At 47.5% G+C, this 22969-nt stretch overlaps 1 protein-coding gene and 1 pseudogene across 6 annotated transcripts in view; both read left to right on the top strand.

Annotated features, from left to right (window-relative positions):
- LOC139159247 (zinc finger protein 850-like) overlaps window positions 1–22969 on the top strand; it is a 123841-nt pseudogene that overhangs the window by 69109 nt on the left and 31763 nt on the right.
- LOC139159887 (zinc finger protein 436-like) overlaps window positions 1–22969 on the top strand; it is a 40014-nt gene that overhangs the window by 14160 nt on the left and 2885 nt on the right. For 2 of the 6 annotated variants that reach the window (XM_070737334.1, XM_070737333.1), the window contains one exon: window positions 17082–18442. In XM_070737334.1, coding sequence (XP_070593435.1) covers window positions 17466–18431 — 966 coding nt within the window. In that variant the 5' untranslated portion in view covers window positions 17082–17465 and the 3' untranslated portion in view covers window positions 18432–18442. Of the gene's footprint in view, window positions 1–12929; window positions 12997–17081; window positions 19243–22969 lie in introns of those variants that run through there. The other 4 variants (XM_070737331.1, XM_070737330.1, XM_070737332.1 and 1 more) reach the window with 3 other exon arrangements.

Genomic DNA, 22969 nt, shown 5'->3' on the forward strand with positions numbered 1-22969 from the left:
GAGCATTACAGTAGTCGAACCTCGAGGTGATGAGGGCATGAGTGACTGTGAGCAATGAGTCCCGGTCCAGATAGGGCCGCAACTGGTGCACCAGGCGAACCTGGGCAAACGCCCCCCTCGCCACAGCTGAAAGATGGGTGACCTGCCCACACCCTGCTCCACCCCGCCCGCCCTGGAACCCCCAAATTGCATCCCATCACGAGACGGGCGCCTGTCTTATCTTCGGGGAAGCATGATATCTCCAATTATATATCCCCAGCAGTTCAAAATAGATTTGATGATAATCACAGCAACATAGAAACCTAGAAGATTGACGGCAGAAAAAGACCTCATGGTCCATCTAGTCTGCTCTTATACTATTTCCTGTATTTTATCTTAGGATGTGTTGTGATTCCGTCTGAGGCCCCTCAGGGAACGGCTGATCCTCTGCCGGCTTTCTGCTCAGAGGGGGAGGATGAGGAACAGGAGGTTCAGGCAGACGGGGAGGAGGAATCTCAGGCTGAGGGAGAGGGAGGACAGCCAGAGTCCCCCGAGGGGGAACTCTCCCCAGCAAGCAGCCTGGATTCCTTAGATGAAAATGCACAAGCCATCATCGATCTCCGGCAGAGAAGAGCAACACAACGAAGGGGACAATTAGCCAGGTACTTTCAGCACTAAAGAGGCAACAGCTGGGTTTGGGTGTGGTGCTCTCCGGAAAGGCTGAAAAGGCAGACCCACCCTTCCTGGCTTGTGGAGTATTATCTTTGGGGAGTCCTGGGACCTGGCTGTGATCTTTGGCGTCTTGGAATTCTGGTTTGTGACTTTGAATACTGAAACCTTGGGGGGGAAAGGTGTGGGTCTTATTCTCTACAGTGGTGGGTGTGCCAGCAAGAAGTCTGCTGTATTGTCTGGCCATCAGGACTCTGCTGTGAAGTCTCATAGCCTGCCTGTTGGGAAGAACAGGTTTTTCTCTGTGTTTATTTGTTAAACTATAAAGTACCTTTGTTTTTACCAGCGTGTCTGGCTGTTTTTTCCTGTTGGTGTTGAAGTCTGGGGGCACCCAGACAGAACAGAATAATACTCCACCAACCACCAGACACCTGGTTCTCATTTTGGAGGGGTGGTTTGGTTGTTTATTTTTCTTGCTCTCTGCTGCTGGTTCCTTGTTGGACATTTTTTGCTTTTTGGCTTCCTGTTTTTGCCTGCCACCATGGACGTTTCTGCAGCTGACATGCAGGCTGTCTTTGCAGAGTTGCGAGGGGACATTGCTCAGTTGACCCAGACAGTCCTGGGGTTACAACGCCAAGTGGAGGTTTTGTCCCAGCCGGCCCCACCCTAGGCGCCCCCTGTGGTACCTCCTCCAGCACCTTTGCCCAGGAGGAAATGTTTTGTGGCAATGCCGGAAAAGTTCTGGGGGGACCGGCGGCTCTTTTCTGCGTTCCAGAGCCAGGTGCAGCTGTTTATAAACGCCCAGATGATGCACTTCCCGGGGGAGGACCACAAGGTGGCGTTTCTGTGTAGCTTGTTGGCTGGCCCTGCAGCATCGTGGGTGGCACCTTACCTGGCTCGGGATGACCCGCTACTCCAGAACTATGTTGCTTTCTGTGACCTGCTGCGTCACCAATTTGCGGACCCGGTGCAGGAGCAGACGGCCACACGGGCGCTGAAGCAACTGCGCCAGGGTTCGTGCCCCCTGGCGGACTACATGGCTGACTTTCGGTCTCTGGCCGGGCAAGTCCAGTGGAATGAGGCTGCCCTGATCGAGGCCTTTCAGGACGGACTATCAGACACTATGTTAGATGAACTGGTGCATGAGGTGATGCCCGGCACGTTGGACGTTTTGGAGCGGCATTGCTTGGCAATAGAGGCCAGGCTGTTGGCCAGGGAAGTCCGTCGAGCGGGACGGTCCAACCCCCGTGCGTCAGCCGTCCCGCCGACACCTGTTCCGCGGCGGGGGTTGTCGACCGTAGGCACCCCGGCTCCGGTCCCTGCGCCCCGACGTTTTTCACCAGCGCTGCCTCCACGCCTGATGGATCGTGTTGCCGCCGGGGAGCCGATGGACGTGAGTTACGCACGACCTCGACAGACCCCGGAGGAACAAGGGCGTCGGCGGGCAGCTGGGTTGTGCTTCTATTGCGGGGGCCCGGGACATTTTGCTGTAGTTTGTCCCCACAAGAGGCGGAGCACGGTGGCTGCTGCTGTTCCAGTACCCTCCAGCTCTCCCGTGCTTCCAATGGCGTCCCCCGTGCAGTTCCCGGAGACAACCCCTTGTGTCCCTGTCCCTGTCATGAACTCTCTGATGGCGGGGCCTTCGTCTGAACGTCCTCAGTCGCCGGAACGGTCGGGAAACGAGGGAGACCCGGCTTGGTGGCAACACTAGGTCGGGCGGGGATCCCACTTTCTCCTGACTCCACGGCTACCGACTCCGGACCGTTTCAACACCTGACGCTTGCAGTGACTCTGCATATTGCGCAACGGATTCGGACTTATCCAGCGTTGGCCCTCGTGGATTCGGGGGCGACGACGAATTTCTTGGACGAAGCCTTTGCCCAACGCCATTCCTTGCCCCTTTGTCCTGTCACCCTGCCATTAACTGTGGAGACCATCGATGGGCGGGTCTTGCTGGCTGGTCCCATCCGTTTCCAGACCCTGCCGGTGCGGATGTGCATCGGAACTCATGAGGAGGCCCTACAGTTTTATGTTACCAAGGGGCTTCATTTTCCCCTCGTGTTGGGGTTGTCATGGCTGCGCGCACATGACCCGCATGTGGTGTGTGTCACGCTGTGGTTGACAGCCTCCAAAGACATTGAGAAACATCCAGTAGTTAGATAGTTAACTCTGTTTATTAATGTAGCTCCTCCTTTGTGATGTAACCTGTTTTGCTCACATGCTTCTTCTTGGAGAAGAAGGCGGTCTCTAGTTTTAGAGAATCTCCATTACGCACCATCTTCTTTAACTATGTAGATGTGCCATTTTATGTCTCTTCAGACAATCTTTATTTTTATACTTTTCTAATAAAAGTTATTGTTCATTCGAACATGCTCTGTCTGTACTTTAGTAACCATCACCTCCGGAAGCTCCTGGCTCAGTCCCAGCGGTCTGAGCACCTTGCCTAAGGTAACGGTCCTTCTAATTCCAACATGGTAAGCAGAGAGACGGTTATTATTAAAGAAACAGACGCTGCTTACATTCTGTAAGCTTACTAGCTCTCCTCCAGATGCCAGCCAAGAAGAAGAGAAATCCTCTCACGCAATCCTATATCGACTCCCCCTCAAGCCAGCAGCTTGCTGAACTAAAAGAGACTATCCGTGCTACAGATAGTAAAAGGAAACCGATCATGTCTTTGCAACCTGAGACGGAACCCTCTGAGGCTGACGACAATCACCAAACCGTAAGTCACTCTTATCTAATTGACCCGGTTGAGATTCGGGAGGAAGAAAGTAAATCTGCCCAAGGGTGCCCCTCAGGCAGTATTTCAAATCAGCCTAGTGATGAAGATGCAGAGGAAGAAACTTTAACACTTTTTCAATCCCAAACTCTCCTGTCATCAGATTTGCCTGTAAAGGCGACAGCCAAAACAAAGCATCTTGATGATTTGGTCTCTCTCACTTCTGCTAGAATAAAGGGGACCACCTCTAATTTAAAACAAATTGAGGAAATAATGGAGAAACATGAGAGAGAAATTCACCAGTTAGAGTCATTCTGCCTTCACTTTGATAATTTACCTACTATGAAAAATAATGCGCAGCAAGAAATTTATTTCAGTTATTTAGAAAAAGCAAATGAAGCCAGAACTGAGTTAAGATCTTTGAAGAAACTCCAACTTAAATTAATTACAGAAAAGATGGAGTCAGTGTCCTTGGAAGATGCCACGTATGCCCAGTCTCAGAAAGCAGATAGTGTAGGAATGTACTCCTCCTATCCTCCTGAAGACAGACATGCGCAGAAGGGTCACGCTTCAGTGGTCACACATTTCTTCCCTGCCGCCTTATCTAACATAGAGGCCCTTCCAGAGGGAGAAGGGAGGGCAGAACTGCCCACAGGAAAAAAAATGGAACATTTGCCTTTTGCAATTAGGGGGGCAAATTCCCCCACTGCAGCAAGTTACGCAGCAGCGGCCACTAGTGGATGGAATGCCAAAAAAGATAAGGCACTTCCTGAAACTCAACAGAGCTTTTCCCAAGCCTACTTAGCCGCACAAATGCAAAAAGACTCAGTTCCTCAAATTCCAGGCACTTCTGTTTCACCACAGAGGCCACCAGTCCTTACTCCACAGATGCCAGCACAACTTCCCCAGATGGCTCAGCTTCCAGGTTTGTCAGCAGGGGTTGGAGCTCAACTCCAGCCGCTGCAAGCAGTTCAGATGACTGCATCTACAAGGCAAACCATCACTTCTTCTGCATTGAAAGGTGAGTTCGTGCTGATGCCTAATGGACACAACTACAGGAAGTGGCTTCACAGGATTAATTTGCACCTACTGGCTCATAACATAGAAGGGATTGCTCACAATCCCCCAGTAAGGCGCTGGACTGAAGAAGAAAGAGAAGCTGACATAAAAGCCAAGCTACTCATTCTTATGAGCATAGACTCACAATTATCAATGAGGTACACTCATGACATCACTTCTGCTGAGATATTACAGTCACTAGACGGCATGTTTAGGCCAGTATCAGATGAAGGCAACTACATCCTGATATCCAAGTTTACAAACACTAAACTTCCAACTGGGGGTGAACTTGCTCCACACTTATCCAAGATGATAACTATGCACAGAGATTTAGAGGAGAGAGGATATCGCTATGACGACAATCAAGTCAATGCGGCTATCATAACTTCCCTTGGTCCGGAATGGAGGGAAGTCATTTACAAGTTCAGTATACAGTGATCCCTCGAGTTTCGCGTCCTCGAGCATCGCGAAAGGGCTATTTCGCGAGTTTTCAACCCGGAAGTAAACTCCACCATCTGCGCATGCGTGCCTTTTTTCTATGGCCACGCATGCGTAGATGGTGGAGTTTCCCGCCGGGCAGATAAGCTGGTGGGCGGCTTCCCTGGGTCTTCCCCCTCTTGCCCCGGTAAGACCCCAGCGGCGGCGCGAGCAACGGCGTGGGCGGGCGGGCGGCACGCGCGGGGACACCCCAGCTCCGCTTCCCAGCTGGGAAGCGGCCCCAGCAACGTGCGCGCGCTTGGGGACATCCCAGCTCCGCTTCCCAGCTGGGAAGCGGCCCCAGCAACAGCGTGGGCGGGTGGGCGGGCGGTGCGCGCGCGCTTGGGGAAACCCCTGCTCCGCTTCCCAGCTGGGAAGCGGCCCCAGCAATGGCGTGGGCGGGCGGGCGGCACGCGCACGGGGAAACCCCAGGCGCGAGCAACGGGGCGGGCGAAGGGCGGGCGGCGGTGGAAGTAAAAACACCATCTGCGCATGCGCAGATGGTGTTTTTACTTCCGCACCGCTACTTCGCGAAAAATCGATCATCGCTTGGGGTCCTGGAACGGAACCCTCGCGATGATCGAGGGACCACTGTACTCCCAATGGCCCAAAAGACCACTCAGAGACTCTGTAACATGCTAACTGAAGAAGCAGAATTGCTGCACACTGGCCTGAGACCTATGTCAGCAGCATTCAAACCTAACTTGGCAAAGAGCGGTCAACAGAAAACTAGTACTCCAAAGTACCCACGCCAGAAACAACCTAAGAAGGATGACACTCATAAGTCAGCTGATTTGCAAAGTGTCCACTCTGGCACACATGACCCTCCACCCTATCCAACTCAACCAAAGGGCGCACAGAAGAAAGGATCCCGAGGAAAGAGTTCTGGAGCTGCAAAGCCAACTCCTAAAGACTCCAAAGATGAGAAACCTACTTATGTTAGCATCTTCCTCAGCACTGTTCCTGAGAAGAGTCCACTCTACGACATACGTAAGTTATGGACCCTAGACAGCGGAGCAGCGGTGCACATCGCGTACCGGAAGGAATCCTTCACTGAGCTACACCAGACAGATGTCAAGGAACTGATTGGATTTGGGGATCTACACTCCAAGGTGGAAGGAAAAGGAAAAGTCTACGTCAAAGAACTGGACTCCCTTATCTCAAATGTTTTCTACGTTCCAACTGCCAAGAACAACATTCTTAGTGAATATTGCCTGAGAGAAGAATTAAAAGTTGTAATAAACTTTGAACTTACAGACACTAACATCATCAAGGATGGCAAACTTCTTGCTACTGCCATTCCCATTAAAGGTGTTTTTTATTTAAAACCTAAACCTACAATGAAAGGTGATGTAAGCATAAGCATTCCAATGGGCGAAAGCACAGGTCCAGAGAGAAAACCTGGTGCAACTATTAGTTCAAAGGCTTCTAAAGCCAATGAAATCCCTGAGGTTCCTAATACTGTTACAAATGTTAAACGTATATTAACAAACAAATCTTTTCATTCCAGGTGTGTTCACAGATGGCATCGTCGCTTGGGGCATGCTTCTTACCCCGTCTTAGCAAAGATGTCTGAATATGTTGATGGTTTCAAAATTGATGGGACTTGCCAAGTTTACTTAGATTGCAAAATTTGTAACTCAGCCAAGTCCAAAATTCACCGATACCTAAGATTGCTGTCCGATTGTGTTCACGCATTTTTGAATTGGTACACACCGACGTTGTCGGTCCATTTCGGCCTACTGTTGGTAAACGTAAGTATTTCTTAACTGTAGTTGACAGTTACTCACGATTTGGCTATGTTTTTCTTTTAAAACAAAAATCAGAGGCGTTTGAGGTCTTTAAAGACTTTGCTGCAGAGATACTCACCCAACACGATGTCTGGATCAAGCAAATTCAAAGTGATCGTGGAGGCGAATTTATGTCCCAAGAGTTCCAAGGATGGATGGCCAGGAATGGAATCCGCCAGCAGACCTCAGCACCTGCGACTCCCCAACACAACGGTATTTGTGAACGCCGTAATGGGATTCTGCAGACGATGTTTCGTTATCTCCTTGAGGATGCTAACTTGGACTTTTCATACTGGGGTGAAGCAGTAAGGTATGCTAATTACATTGTTAACAGAACATGGAGTAGCGTCATACAAGACACTCCTTATTACTTGCTTCATGCCAAGAAGCCTGAAGTCCATAACATTTACATTTTTGGTTGTTATACCACTGTTAACATTCCACTTGAACAAAGAAGGAAAGGAGGTCCCGTGTCAGAAAGAATGAGATTCATCGGCTTTGATGAAGTCTCCAAGTACCACAAATTTGCTGACTCTCACCACAGAGTGTATGTTTCTAATTCAGCCAAATTTGAGGAAGACACAAATTGGTCCAGTATACATAGTAATGATACTTCAGTTTATTTTCCTAAGGAAGGCGTGGCGATACCTGATGCCCAGGGAGCTGTGCCAGATATTCCTGATGTTCCAGACGATGAACAGCCTTCGACAGTCGCAGAGGAAACCCCTGGCGATGAACTTGAAGGCGGAGATGATGATGAAGGATGGACCGAGGTTCCCAGACGTTCAAAGAGAACCACTAAAGGAACTCCTCCAAAGAGATTTGCACAGCAACTATCTGAATCTCCTTTTCTTTTTATGTGTAATAATCTTACACTTCCACCTGATCATTTTCACCAGATCAAACTTTTGCCACAATCTGAACAAGAAAAATGGTATGAGGCTATGGAACGAGAACTGGACTGTTTAAAGAAAGTTAAGGTGTTCCAACAGGTGGAGAATCCTAACAAGAAGAAAGTCATTGGCACACGCTGGGTGTATAAAGTCAAACAAAAACCTAATGAAGGGAAGCTGTACAAAGCTAGACTTGTAGCTCAAGGATTCTCTCAAATTTATCCAGATGACTACACTGACACATATTCACCCACAGTCAAAAATGAGAGTGTCAAGATTGCCCTAATCACTGCTATTGCTTTGGACTTAGAGGTTTTTCAGTTCGATGTAGAGACTGCCTATTTGAACGCTGATCTAAATGAAGAGATCTACGTCAAGGGTGCTCCCGGGTTCCAGGACCGAGAAGGTGAAGTCTGGTCTCTGAGCAAGTCTTTATACGGCCTCAAACAAAGTGCCCTTATGTGGTACAAGCTCTTAACCAAAAGGCTAAATTCAATGGGGTTTATTAAGTCCGTCCCTGATGAATGCGTGTTTACAAAAGGGCAAGGTAAGACTTATGAAATTGTTCTTGTTTATGTTGATGATATTGTTTACATAGGTCCAAATGAAAGCATGAGTAAAACTTTTGCAAAGGGTCTTGAGAAACATTTCACCTTAAAAAGCCTAGGGCATATAAATGATTATCTAGGTGTTCAGTTTGAGAAAACTGAGAAGGGGTTCTCTCTTTCGCAAGAAAGTAAGGTTGACCAGCTTTTGCAGAATTGTAATATGTCTGATGCATACACTTGTCATTCTCCTATGCAGACTGATTTTTACAGGTTAACCCGAGAAGAGTCTCCTGAATTTGAGAATAAAACGCTGTACCGGTCAGTGATTGGATCGCTATTGTACATCAGCAGTTGGACAAGACCTGACATTTCACTCTGTGTGAATCTGCTGTCCAGATACGTTGGCAACGCAACCAAGTTCCATTGGTCTTGTATAAAAAGACTGTTGAGATACATGAAGCTCACAAAGGACAAGAAGTTGTACCTCGAGCCGAATCATGTTGAGTACCCTGAAGTGATCTGTTATGCAGATGCTGACTGGGCAAGTGACACAGAAACACGAAAAAGTACTTCTGGTTATATACTGTTTTTAAATGGTTGTCCTTTCTTTTGGAAAGTTAGACAGCAGAAGTTTGTTTCTTGTTCTTCAACTGAGTCCGAATATGCATGTGTTTCTGATTGCTGTAATGCGTTAACTTCTCTTTTTCCTCTCATTAATAGTATTTGGGAAAGTCCTAAGAAACCAATTGTTATTATGGAGGATAATATTTCAGTCACATATATTGCTGAAGCTGAATTTGTTGGAGCTCATTCACGGCACATTGACATCCGGTATCAAAATACCAGAGAGAAGGTGAAAGAAGGATTCATCAAACTTCAGTATGTACCTACTACTGAGCAGATCGCTGACTTGCTGAATAAGCCGTTGCCAGCTGATCAACATGAATACCTCACCAACAAAATGTGCCTTAAGTGAACTGATACCTTGATGTCCTGATGTCCCTTATGTCTCTGATGACTGACAAAGAAGGGGTGTCACGCTGTGGTTGACAGCCTCCAAAGACATTGAGAAACATCCAGTAGTTAGATAGTTAACTCTTTATTAATGTAGCTCCTCCTTTGTGATGTAACCTGTTTTGCTCACATGCTCCTTCTTGGAGAAGAAGGCGGTCTCTAGTTTTAGAGAATCTCCATTACGCACCATCTTCTTTAACTATGTAGAGGTGCCATTTTATGTCTCTTCAGACAATCTTTAGTTTTATACTTTTCTAATAAAAGTTATTGTTCATTCGAACATGCTCTGTCTGTACTTTAGTAACCATCACCTCCGGAAGCTCCTGGCTCAGTCCCAGCGGTCTGAGCACCTTGCCTAAGGTAACGGTCCGTCTAATTCCAACATGGTAGCAGAGGATGGTTAGTAAGCTTACGGAATGTAAGCAGCGTCTGTTTCCATGTTGGAATTAGAATGTCAGCCTCTCTTTCTTCTTCAGTCCAGCGCCTTACTGGGGGATTGTGAGCAATCCCTTCTATGTTATGAGCCAGTAGGTGCAAATTAATCCTGTGAAGCCACTTCCTGTAGTTGTGTCCATTAGGTCCCAGAACCTGGTCACATTCTCCAGTTTGCAGTGCGTGGACCATCACCGACGTGTGCGCAGCCCATGGCCCAGTGGTTCCCGCGATCCAGTTACCCCGTTGCCTCGAGGAGTTCGCCGATGTTTTTAACGAGAAGGAGGCGGATCGACTACCACCGCATCGGACGTACGACTGTGCCATAGACTTGATCCCTGACACCAAGCTTCCGGCTGGTTGTTTGTACTCCATGTCAGGGCCGGAGCTTGTGGTCCTCAAGGAGTTTGTTGAAAAGAATTTGGCCAAGGGATTTATTCGGCCATCCAAGTCCCCTTTGTCTGCCCCTGTTTTGTTCGTGAAGAAGAAAACGGGCGATCTTCGCCTCTGTTATGACTATCGGCGCCTTAACGCCATCACGGTGCGTAATAGGTACCCCTTGCCCTTGATCCCTGAACTCATGGACCGGTTGCGGACGGCAAAGGTGTTCACCAAAATTGATTTGCGCAGTGCGTACAATTTGGTCCGGATGTGGGCCGGGGATGAGTGGAAGACAGCGTTCGGCACGCGTTATGGCCACTTTGAATACACCGTGATGCCCTTTGGCCTCACCAACGCCCCGGCCGTGTTTCAACATCTAATGAATGACTTGTTCCGGGACATGTTGGACCAGTTCGTGGTGATTTACCTTGATGACATTTTAGTGTATTCCCCGAACCATGCCTTGCATTTGGACCATTTGCGCCGGGTCCTGCTCCGATTGCAGGAGCAGCATTTGTATGCCAAGCTGGAGAAGTGCCAATTCTTCCAGACTACCGTCGAATTCCTTGGGCACATTTTGTCTCCAGGTGGCATTTCCATGGACCCGGGCAAAGTGGCTGCACTTCAGTCTTGGCAACCTCCACGACGGGTGAAAGACGTACAACGTCTTTTGGGGTTTGCAAACTATTATCGGGCTTTTATTACGGGATATGCCAAGTTAACCACGCCCTTGACTCGGTTGTTACAAAAACAAGTCCCGTTTGGTTGGGGGGAGGCGGAACAGCGGGCTTTTGAGGCCCTGAAAGCGGCGTTCATGGCAGAACCGCTTCTGCGCCATCCTGATCCCGCTGGGCCGTTTGTGTTGGAGACAGATGCCTCGGATGTAGCGGTTGGCGCAGTGCTCCTTCAAGCCCATCGTCCCGGTGACATCCTGTTCCCGTGTGCTTACTTTTCCCGCAAATTGTCTCCCTCAGAAAGGAATTATACTATTTGAGAGAAGGAACTCTTAGCGGTGAAGGCCGCCTTTGAGCATTGGCGGCATTATCTGGAGGGGGCCCGTCACCAGATTGAAGTACGGACTGATCACCGGAACCTCGAGTACCTGCAGACGGCGCGGAAATTAAACCAGAGACAGATCCACTGGTCCTTCTTTTTCGCGCGGTTCGATTTCCGCATCAGGTACAAGCCCAGCGCCCAGTACCCTCGAGCGGACGCCTTGTTGCGCAAGCCGGAGTACACGCACCCGAAGGAGCCGGCTCCTCTGCAGACGGTTCTACCCCCTGCTGCTTTGGCTGCGACCCAGGACCCAGTGGACTTGCGTCGCCGCTTACGGGAGGCGCAGCGGGAGGATGGGTTTGTAGCGCAGAGGGTGCGAGAGTTAACACCCAATTCCCCCTGGACGTTCCAGGACGGTCTGCTCCAGTACTGAGGGCAGCTGTATGTTCCCGCTGGCCCAGTGAGAGGCCTGATTATGGCCCAATGTCATGACTGTCCAGTGGCGGGGCATTTTGGCCTGTTCAAAACATTAGAACTGGTCACTCGGACGTTTTGGTGGCCACGCATTCAAGATGATGTGCGTTCCTATGTGGTCATCTGTGTCCAGTGTCGTACGGCCAAGGGGGTGACTGGAGCCCCACCAGGATTACTGCAACCTTTGCCCATGCCTGAGAGACCCTGGGGTGCCGTGTCCATTGACTTTGTAACCCATTTGCCTTCCTCAGTTCGCTTCACAGTAGTCATGGTGGTGATGGACATGCTCACCAAAATGGTTCATTTTGTACCTTGCACTAGGGTGCCCACTGCCCAACTCACGGCCCAAATGTTTATCAGCCACGTGTTTCGGTTACATGGACTTCCGGATCGGGTGGTCTCTGACAGGGGAACACAATTCACAGCCCGGTTCTGGCGGGAATTGATGTCGGCCCTGAATGTGTCCGTGTGCCTCGCATCGACGCAGCACCTCCAGACCGATGGAGGCACAGAAAAGGTCATAGGGATACTGGAGCAATACCTGAGGTGTGTAGTGGCGGATCGCCAGACTGATTAGTCCAGGTTCCTCCCTGTAGCGGAGTTTGCTTTCAACAACTCCCGCCACTCATCGACCCGGCTCACGCCCTTTTTCGCCAATTATGGCTTCTATCCTCGCTTTTTCCCTTGACCCTCCTAGATTCCCCGGTGCCTGCTGCTGAGGACTTTCTCTTGGAGCTGCAGGCGGTCCACGAGATGGTGAAGAGGTACCTGAATAAAGCCAAAGAGGACTATAAGAGGGTGGCTGACCGCTCCAGACGGGATGTGCCCCCCTTGGTGCTGGGGGATCAGGTGTGGCTGTCCACGAAATACGTAGCTTCCGAATTACCCAGACGCAAATTAGATCCCCGGTTCCTGGGTCCTTTTCCCGTTGAACGGGTGATCAATCCGGTGGCCTACCGGCTCACCCTGCCGGCCAACTTGCGGGTTCACCCTGTGTTTCACCGTTCGCTGTTAGTCCCTGTCCCTCCCGATTGTCCGCTCCGTCCCAACGTTCCCGTGTTTCCTGCCCCGTGTGTTCGTGACCACCTCCCTAAAGCTATGGTACATAACATTTTGGATTCCCGTTGGGTGGACGGTTGCTTCCAGTACAAGGTGCAATGGGTGGAGGGGGACCCTGATGATTGCTCCTGGGTGGAAGCGGCGTTGTTGGACGCTCCCGACCTTATTCGGGATTTTCACGCCCAGTTCCCTCAGAAACCACGTCCTCTCCGCTGGCAGATGGGGAGGGGCCTTCCGCGGGGGGATGGTGTTGTGATTCCGTCTGAGGCCCCTCAGGGAACGGCTGATCCTCTGCTGGTTTCCTGCTCAAAGGGGGAGGATGAGGAACAGGAGGTTCAGGCAGACGGGGAGGAGGAATCTCAGGCTGAGGGAGAGGGAGGACAGCCAGAGTCCCCCGAGGGGGAACTCTCCCCAGCAAGCAGCCTGGATTCCTTAGATGAAAATGCACAAGCCATCATCGATCTCCGGCAGAGAAGAGCAACACAACGAAGGGGACAATTAGCCAGGTACTTTCAGCACTAAAGAGGCAACAGCTGGGTTTGGGTGTGGTGCTCTCCGGAAAGGCTGAAAAGGCAGACCCACCCTTCCTGGCTTGTGGAGTATTATCTTTGGGGAGTCCTGGGACCTGGCTGTGATCTTTGGCGTCTTGGAATTCTGGTTTGTGACTTTGAATACTGAAACCTTGGGTGGAAAAGGTGTGGGTCTTATTCTCTACAGTGGTGGGTGTGCCAGCAAGAAGTCTGCTGTATTGTCTGGCCATCAGGACTCTGCTGTGAAGTCTCATAGCCTGCCTGTTGGGAAGAACAGGTTTTTCTCTGTGTTTATTCGTTAAACTATAAAGTGCCTTTGTTTTTACCAGCGTGTCTGGCTGTTTTTTCCAGTTGGTGTTGAAGTCTGGGGGCACCCAGACAGAACAGGATGGATGGATGTTTATCCCAGGCATGTTTAAATTCAGTTGCTGTGGATTTACCAACCACGTCTGCTTGAAGTTATTTCCAAGCATCTACTACTTTTTCATAAAATATTTTCTCATGTTGCTTCTGATCATTCCCCCAACTAATTTCAGATGGTGCCCCCTCTCTATACAGATTGAGTTCATTAAGTCTTTCCTGATAGGTTTTATGCTTAAGACCCTCCACCATTCTTGTAGCCCGTCTTTGGACCTGTTCAGTTTTGTCAGTATCTTTTTGTAGGTGAGGTCTCCAGAACTGAACACAGTACAGTGATCCCTCGATTAGCACGGTCTCGATTAGCGCGAAACGCTGCAACGCGGTTTTTCAAAAAATATTAATTAAAAAAATAAAATATTAAAATAAAATATTAAAAAATAAAAAATAAGTCCACGCTAGTTCTCTCTCTCTTTCTCTCCCTGTTGCCGGCGTGGTATATGAGAGAGAAAGAGAGAGGCAGAGGTCGGGCGCATTACCGGGAGGTGGAGGCGGCGTGGGGACGCTGGGTGCCGGGGACACCGAGGAGGGGGCGCCGGCCGCTCAATCGGGCCGGCAGGGAACAGAATGGAGCCTTCCGCGGCGGGGCTGGTAAGGGGGGGAGCCGAGGGGGGAGCCGAGCCCAGCCCCGTGGCATTCGCTTTCCTCCCGCCCGCAGCCGACTGATCGTGGGCTCCTTCGCAACCTCGGAGAGCTTCCTGGTTTTCGTGAGCTTTCATGCCCTGGAAGCTCTCCGAGGTTGCGAAGGAGCCCACGATCAGTCTCGGCTGTGGGTGGGAGGAAGGCGAATCCCCCGTGGGCTCCGTTACATCTTCCGCTGCCAGCCAGGCCATGCTGGCGGCAGCGGAACAATCGCCTTCCTCCCGCCCGCAGCCGACTGACCGTGGGCTCCTTCCCGAGCTCCCTTCCTGAGCCTCCCGTTTTCTCTCCCCCCCCCTCGCCCCTTCGCCTCCCTGTGTTCCTAGGAGAAGTGCTGGGGATTGAGGCAAGACAGACCTTCTGCTCCTCACCAGCACTTCTCCTAGGAACACAGGGGGGCGAAGGGGCGAGGGGGCGGAGAGAGAACGGGAAGCTCAGCATTCCGTCAGCCGCAGCGCTGGCTGTCAACTTTTCTTTTTAAAACTGGGCAGGAGCTGACTTGCCTCCCCAGTGCTAAAAAGAAAAGTTGACAGCCAGCGCTGCGACTGACGGAATGCTGAGCCTCCCGTTCTCCCCCCCCCCCCACCTCGCCCCTTCCGGTTTCGGCGTTCGGCAACGGAGTCCGGCGCTGGGGCCATGTGGGGCCGCTCATCCAGGGGGGCGTGGACTGGCAAGTCGCCCTCCTTTCTCTTTCTTTCTCTCTCTTATACCACACCGGTAACAGGGAGAGAAAGAGAGAGAGCGGAGGGCACCTTGCCGGTCCACGCCCCCCTAGATGAGTGGCTCCGCATGGCCCCAGCGCCGCCCAGGGGTTTCCCCTTTGCCTGGGCGGCGGGAAGACCAAGGGAAGGTTCCTTCAGCCGCCCAACACCTGATCCGCTCCGCAGCGCGGCAACGGGGAAACCCCATCTTCGGATCCTCGCTGCTTCCGCGCTGCGGAGCAGATCAGCTGTTGGGCGGCTGAAGGAACCTTCCCTTGGTCTTCCCCGCCGCCCACACGCAAACTCCACCATCTGCGCATGTGCGGCCATGAAAAAAAATGGCGCACATGCGCAGATGGTGGTTTTTACTTCCGCATCCAGTATAACGCGGAAATCGGTTAGCGCGGGAGGTCTTGGAACGTAACCCCCGCGCTAATCGAGAGATCACTGTATTCCAAATGCGGTCTCACCAGCGCTCTATAAAGTGTTCTGGTTTCTGGTAGAAGTTTAGTAATTACAAATAACTCTCATTAAATGCATCATTTCATGAATAAAGCAACTCCGTTTATTTCTCTGCTCTCCTGTATTTTCAAACATTCCAGACATCACTCGGTCCGTTATGTCTCTCTTAGCGGCATTTCTCTCATTCTTTTTTCTGCTTCACTGAGACAAGATTTATTTCCTAACTACATAGCTTTAAAAAAGACAGCAACACTGACTAAATACAATACAAAATACTTGGCTTACTTGAGCGTGGCGAAAAACACCTCCATATTTCTTTTCAGCAACGTTGAAACTCCACCCTTCTTCTCCACTAGCCCCCTGACGTGCCAAATAACTCACTGAATTATTTAACCCATTCCTCTCCTTAATATCTTCTTCCAGACCTTTGCTCTCTATGTTACTGAATCCTTCTCAATTTAGGATTAACCCAGCGCGCGTCTGATTCTCCCTCGCTAGATCCTGAACTCATAGCCCCATCCTGTGGCTGGCCTCCCACCTGTTCTACTACCTGTAACCCCGGGCCCCGCACTACTTCATAAACACTATCTGAATCTGAGTCCTCAATATCTTCATCATCTTCCAACTGATCAAGAGTAGGTACAACATAAAGTGGGATCACAATCTCCCTCTTCCTGCTTGTTATATCTCTAGTTATGCAGCCAAGCATTCTACTTGCTTTCCCTATCACATGACCACACTGCTCACCCATTTTGAGACTGTCAGAAATCACTACCCCTAAATCCTTCTCTTCTGAACTTTTTGCTAGCACAGAACTGCCAATACAATGCTCAGATTGAGGATTCCTTTTCCCCAAGTGCATTATTTTACATTTGGAAACATTAAACTGCAGTTTCCATTGCTTTGACCACTTATTTACTAAAGCTAAATCATTTGCCATATTACAGGAATATCAACGCTATTGCACACTGTAGAGTCATCGGCAAATGGGCAAAACCTCCCTACCAAACCTTCCCCTATGTCACTCACAAACAGTTGCAGCTTCAGCCAGCTGCAAATCCACTGAACTATCAGAGATTAAGTTCACTCTTCACTAATGTATCTATTTATGTGGAACCATATCAAAGGCTTTGCTGAAGTCCAGGTAGGCAATATCCACAGCGCCACCTTCATCCAACACCTTTGTGACACAGTCAAAGAAACCAATGAGATTAGTCTGACATGATTTGCCCTCAGTAAAGCCATGCTGGTTTGGGTCCAACAAGTTATTGTTTTTTAGGTATTAATTTATCTTCTTTTTGAGCAAAGTCTCCATCATTTTAACTACAACTGTTGTCAAGATACCTGGTCTATAGTTGTCAGCTTCTTCTCCACTAACCCGCTTGTGGATAGGCACAACATTGGCCATTCTTCAATCATCAGGAACGTCTCCTGTTAAAAGGGATTGGTTAAACAAATCAGTCAGGGGGGTTGCAGTCACAGGTCTAAGTTCTTTAGGAACTCTGGGGTGGATGCTATCTGGACCCATTGCCTTATTTATCTTTAATTGTCCAAGTTCTTCTAAGACCTAGGCCTCTAAGATCAGTGGAGCTGAATCCTCACAGCTGGAAGCAATTGCTAGTCCTTTGCATTGCTAAGAATGGTTGATTGACCCAACAACTGAATTTGACTGGATATTTGAACATGGATCTCGGTAGTCTTCTATGAATCATAAATAATTTAAGTGATTAGTATTGGGGCATGTTTGATTTTTCACTATAATATATACTTTTATTCTTTTTTACAATCATCTCTAATTATTTTATAAACAATTAAAGTTCTATTTTTCTTTGAATCTTACAGACAAAGAGGATGGCAATAAGACCACTCGGGACAATTGAAATAAAAAGCAACATTGAAAAGGGAAGAAAATCAAGCGAAAAATCAAAATATTTTTCATTTCTTTTGGAAAACCATACAATTCTCCTCCTCTTCCAGAAGCTGTTAGACAAGAGAGAGAAAATCAAGAAAGATTTGCAGCTCGAATAAGCAGATTATGCAGAACTCAAGGATACGTTACATGGTTTTTCCTCCATCAGCAAAAAAGGGAGATATCTGGAAGTCAGTTGAGATGAAAAGGTCAATAATAAAGCCATGTAGAGCAGACAGTAAAATCCAAGACTCACCTAAAAGAGAAAACATTTGAATGTGCAGACTGTGTAAAAAAATTCAGTCACAATTTCAGTCATGAAACACCAGAGGACTGAAACAGGAGAGAAACCCTTTGAATGTCCTGACTGTGGGAAAGGTTTTTGTTCGAGTTCCCACCTGGTGAGACACCAGAGGACTCACACAGGAGAGAAACCCTTTGAATGTCCTGACTGTGGGAAAGGTTTTTGTTCGAGTTCCCACCTGGTGCAACACCAGAGGACTCACACAGGAGAGAAACCCTTTGAATGTCCTGACTGTGGGAAAAGTTTTAGTAGTAATTCCAATCTGGTACAACACCAGAGGACTCACACAGGAGAGAAACCCTTTGAATGTCCTGAATGTGGGAAAAGTTTTAGTCACAGTTCCCACCTGGTGACACACCAGAGGACTCACACAGGAGAGAAACCCTTTGAATGTCCTGACTGTGGGAAAGGTTTTAGTGATAATTCCAATCTGGTGAATCACCAGAGGACTCACACAGGAGAGAAACCCTTTGAATGTCCTGACTGTGGGAAAAGTTTTAGTAGTAATTCCAATCTGGTACAACACCAGAGGACTCACACAGGAGAGAAACCCTTTGAATGTCCTGACTGTGGGAAAAGTTTTAGTGTTAATTCCAGCCGGGTGAGTCACCAGAGGACTCACACAGGACAGAAACCCTTTCAGTGTCTTGACTGTGGGAAAGGTTTTAGTTTTAATTCCAGTCTGGTGCAACACCAGAGGACTCACACAGGAGACAAACCCTTTGAATGTCCTGACTGTGGGAAAGGTTTTAGTCGTAATTCCAACCTAGTGAAACACCAGAGGACTCACACAGGAGAGAAACCCTTTGAATGTCCTGACTGTGGGAAACGTTTTAGTGATGATTCCAGTCTGATGAGACACCAGATGGTTCACACAGGAGAGAAACCCTTTGAATGTCCTCACTGTGGGAAACGTTTTAGTGTTAATTCCAGCCTGGTGAGACACCAGAAGACTCACACAGGAAGGAGAGTGAGGTAGTAGGGAAGAAGGTAAGAGGGAGAGAGGGAGAAAAGTTGGAGGGAAGCGAATGAGATAGAGGGAGGATAGTAACATGAAATATAGAAGGAAAGCAGATGGGAGATAAAAGTAACAGTGCAAATTTAGGATATTTCTTTATCATATATTGGAAAAATGTACATGTTTGTAACATGTTGATGTGGCATATGTATAAATTTAAAGTTTGTGAGGGGGAAAAAGAAAAATATTGAATTTCCTATCTGTGGGAAAGCTGTCAGTCAGAATTGCAACCTGGTGGTACCCCAGAGGATTCACACAGGAGAGAAACCATTTAAATGTCCTTTTTGTGGGAAAGGTTTTAGTTATAATTCCACCCTTGTGAGACACCAGCAGACTCGCACCATGGAGAAATCCTTGAAATGTCCAATCTGTGGACGTTACTTCTGTTGTGGTTGGGACACGCCGGCAGAAATACTTCAAGCATAAATCATCCCTTATTGCACACAAGGAAATTGACATGAAGCAACATTTTAGAAGTCTTGAATTTCATTTGTAATCTCCCTTTGAAAGTGTAGGTGAGAAATTGATTGTTGGAATTTTGGCCTGATTTAGTTTACTCTCACATTTCTCAGGATTAAATTTATAGGTGGAGAGAAAAGGAAAGTGGAAAATGGCCTCGCATAACATTGACAGGTTTAATATGTCTTGCAAGAGTTTTTAAATCTCTGCTGGTAATCTATCTGGTTCAGGGGTCTTGTTATTTTTTGTGTGTTTTTACCCCCTCCATCAACTCCATCATTGTTATTTTTTCATTAAACATATTTTAAATATTCTCATGCACTTTTGTTAATTTAGCTGTTCCCAAATTATCTTTTACTCTGAAAGTTTTCTTTATCATATAATTTTTCATTAAATTCTTCAATTATTTTTTAATCTTGTTTTGAAAATGTATACATCCTTACTCATCTTCTAATTTACTTATCAAACTCTTTTTAAGTTATAGGCTAACCATCTTCCTGTTTTTTTGGCATTTAAAAAAAAATCAAAGTTTTACCTGCATCTACATGGAGGGATGTATGCACTGGAATACCCCAAGGCTCTGTTTTAGGCCCAGTACTCTTCAACATCTTCATCAATGACTTGGACAAGGGGGGGAATTTGCAGATGACACCAAACTGGCAGGAATCCAGAAGATAGGTACAAAATACAGAAGGATCTTGACAAATTTGAACATTGGGTGCTATCAAATAAAATGAAATACAATGGTGAAAAAAGAAAGGTTCTACATTTAGGCAAGAATTTTTTTTTCACAAATACAGTATATGTGGTACATTGCTCAACAATAGTAACTGTGAGGGATCTTGGAGCCCTAGTGGACAAAAAAATGATTAGGGGACTGGAGACTAAAACACATGAAGAACGGTTGCAGGAACTGGGTATGTCTAGTTTAATGAAAAGAAGGAACGGGAGACATGATAGCAGTGTTCCACTATCTCAGGGGATGCCACAAAGAAAAGGGAGTCAATCTATTCTCCAAAGCACCTGAGGGTAGAACAAGAAGCAATGGGTACAAACTAAACAAGGAGAGAAGTAACTTAGAACTAAGAAATTTCCTGACAGAACAATTAATCAGAGGAACATATTGCTTCCTGAAGTGAACGTTCCAACACTGGACATTTTTAAGCAGATGTTGGATAAACATTTGTCTGAAGTAGTGTAGGGTTTCCTGCCTAAGCAGAGAGATTGGACTAGGAGATTTCCTAGGTCTTGTTGTTGTTGTTTGCCTGGTTGTCCGCTATATAGTTTGATGGGATATTCTCTTTTTGTTTTTGTTTTTTAAAAATCCTTTTGGAAATATTTCTTCTACTACATATAGGCTATCACTCCCTCTTTTGTAGGCTCCAGTTTGTAAACCCTGCTGCATACTGTTCATACTGAAGTCTCTGGAGACTTTACAGGTCAATTTACAGAGGAACATGGATTTTGGCATATAGCAGATATAACATTTCTTCCTTCAGGTATGCTGGTTGCTCTTGGATGCAGACCATAGGAATGAAGATGTCTCCCTTAGAGTGTTTGGTGTAATGGTGCTACCATGTAATAAATACTTAGGAGCTGTGGGAAATCAGTCTTGAAGTTTTGGGATATAGAGAGTTTTGATTTCCACTGAGAGTCACCCTGAACAAAGACGATTGTGTCATTCTTTAAACCTTCATGAACATTTACAATTGAGAAAGAATGTTTATAAACTGTTATATATTATACTATACTAAGATTTAACTGTTATTTGTTTTGATTATTCTTTTTATGTTTTGTACATTTGTAAATTAAAAAAAAAAAATTTAGGGGGAAATATTTTCCCACCCGCCCCCCTTTCTTTGTTGGTCTTTTAGATATGTACATTTTGCGTTTTGTACGTTGGTTTGTTATAAATGAAAAGTCATTAAAATCAAATAAATGTAGGGCTCAGCACATGTCTAATCTTGATAAGGCAAGTAGCATCACATTTGACTATTTCACTAGGCTCACTTGCAAAGTGAAAAAGATTTGACAGCATTTATACAGTGAAAACATCTTGCAAAAACCTTAGAGACGGGACAAGAGTGTTTTTCTCCCGCTATCAGGAGATGGCAGTCACATACGCAATATCTTTGCCTGTCACTGCCTGATAGAGGAGTTAAAGCCATCGAGTACGGAATTGCTAGAAAAGGTCAGAAAGAAATAGAGAACTTCCTCTTCCGGAAGACTCAGGGGAGAGAGGTGTGATGCAGAGCAGCTTTTCTGCTCTTCCGAGGATCGAATCAGCAGCTGGAAGGTGAGTTGAGGGCCGCTTTGGGGAGAGTCCGGGAGCAAGTCGGGCTGTTTGGTTCCCTCCACGGCCTTGAAGCAGAGAAGTAACAGGGCTGAAGCGTGTCAGCTGCTGGTGCTGCAGGTTCCTCCCCTGCCCAAATTTAATCCTTGCGGGTCTTCTATTCCGACCCCTGCACAAGCAGGAGACCCAATACCATTTCAGGCAATCGGTTAATTGTCCTCAGTGTCAGGAAAATTCTCCTTAGTTGTAGGTTGCTTCTCTCCTGGGTTAGTTTCCATCCACTGCTTCTTGTCTTGCTTTCTGGTGCATTGCAAAATAAGTTGACCTCCTTCTTCTTGACCCCTCAAGTGTTGGAAGATGGCTGTCATGTCATACCTAGTCCTTCCTTTCACTGGACTAGACAAACCCAATTCCTGCAACTCTTCTTTATATATTTTAGCCTCCAGCCCCCTGATCATCCCTACTTCTCTTCTCTGTTCTTTTTATAGAGACTCTACTACACTTTTTAAAATATTGTGGTAATCAAAACACGTTGCAGTAATCCTAAATGTGATCTTTCTAAACATCATAAATTGATACTAATACTGTTTGCTCTTTTTAGGGGTTTGTTCACTATGATAGAACTTCAAGTAACTTCGCAGTTACTGCTGTTGAGCCACGTTGTATCCTCTACTTCCTATTTGGTTTTTCTTGGCTAAGTGTACAACCTACTTTTCTCTCTCTTTAATTTCATGTTGTTGGATAGAGACCAGTGTTCAAATCTATTGGAAGTCAAGTCCAAAGTCCACAAGGAAAGTCTGAATTTGACAAAATGGAGGTGTGTGTTTATGAAGAATTCACTGGGATGTTAAAATACAGTCATGAAGATTTTAAAAATTGTCTTCTGGACTTTAGAGGTGGAAAAAAACACAGGAAAAAAGCTTGAATATAATGAAAAGTAACTTGAAAATAAAAGACAGATTGACAATTATATTGGTATTTATAATGATTACACTGGGATTGAGAGTGACAAGAAAAAAGCAACAGGAGCATATTGGTATCAGAAGATGCAATTAAAAATGAGGGGATAATAGTGAGAAGAGACTAAAAGGGATTGAGAATACAGTAGTACCTCGACTTACGAATTTAATTGGTGCGGGAAGGAGGCTCGTAAGTCAAAAAGCTGGTATGACGAAACATTGTTAACCATAGGAATCAATGGAAAAGCGATTAATGCGTGCAAGCCCAAAAATAAGAAACCGGCCACCACCACCGAAGGAGGCTTGAGCCTCCCGATCCTCCCCGCACCTTTGCCATGCATGTCAGGAGAGAGAGGGAAGGAGGGAGAGAGAAGCAGACGGGCAGCAGCCGCAGCGGAGGCCAAGTCTCGCTCCGGGCTGTGCCCCCTCTGAGCGCTCACCGCCTGTCCCTGTCAGCGGCCCAGCCACCTTCACCTGCCCGGACAACCGCCAGAGGGGCTCCTCCGCAGGTGGAAACTCTGACTAAAACCTTTCCCACAGTCAGGACATTCAAAGGGTTTTTCTCCTGAGTGAGTCCTCTGGTGTGTCACCAGGTGGGAACTATGACTAAAACGTTTCCCACAGTCAGGACATTCAAAGGGTTTCTGGGTGCACGGGGAAGGGCTTGAGCCGCCGCCTTCTCCTTTCCCCATGGGAGCGCCGTACCTCGTCTGCCCGGCCTGAGAGGCACGAAACCGGTGCTCATGCTGGGCGGCCCGCCTGGAACGCCAGCAATGCCGCTGTGCCGA

This window comes from Erythrolamprus reginae, chromosome 2, assembly GCF_031021105.1.
Source record: "Erythrolamprus reginae isolate rEryReg1 chromosome 2, rEryReg1.hap1, whole genome shotgun sequence".
NCBI classification, from domain to species: Eukaryota; Metazoa; Chordata; class Lepidosauria; order Squamata; family Dipsadidae; genus Erythrolamprus; species Erythrolamprus reginae.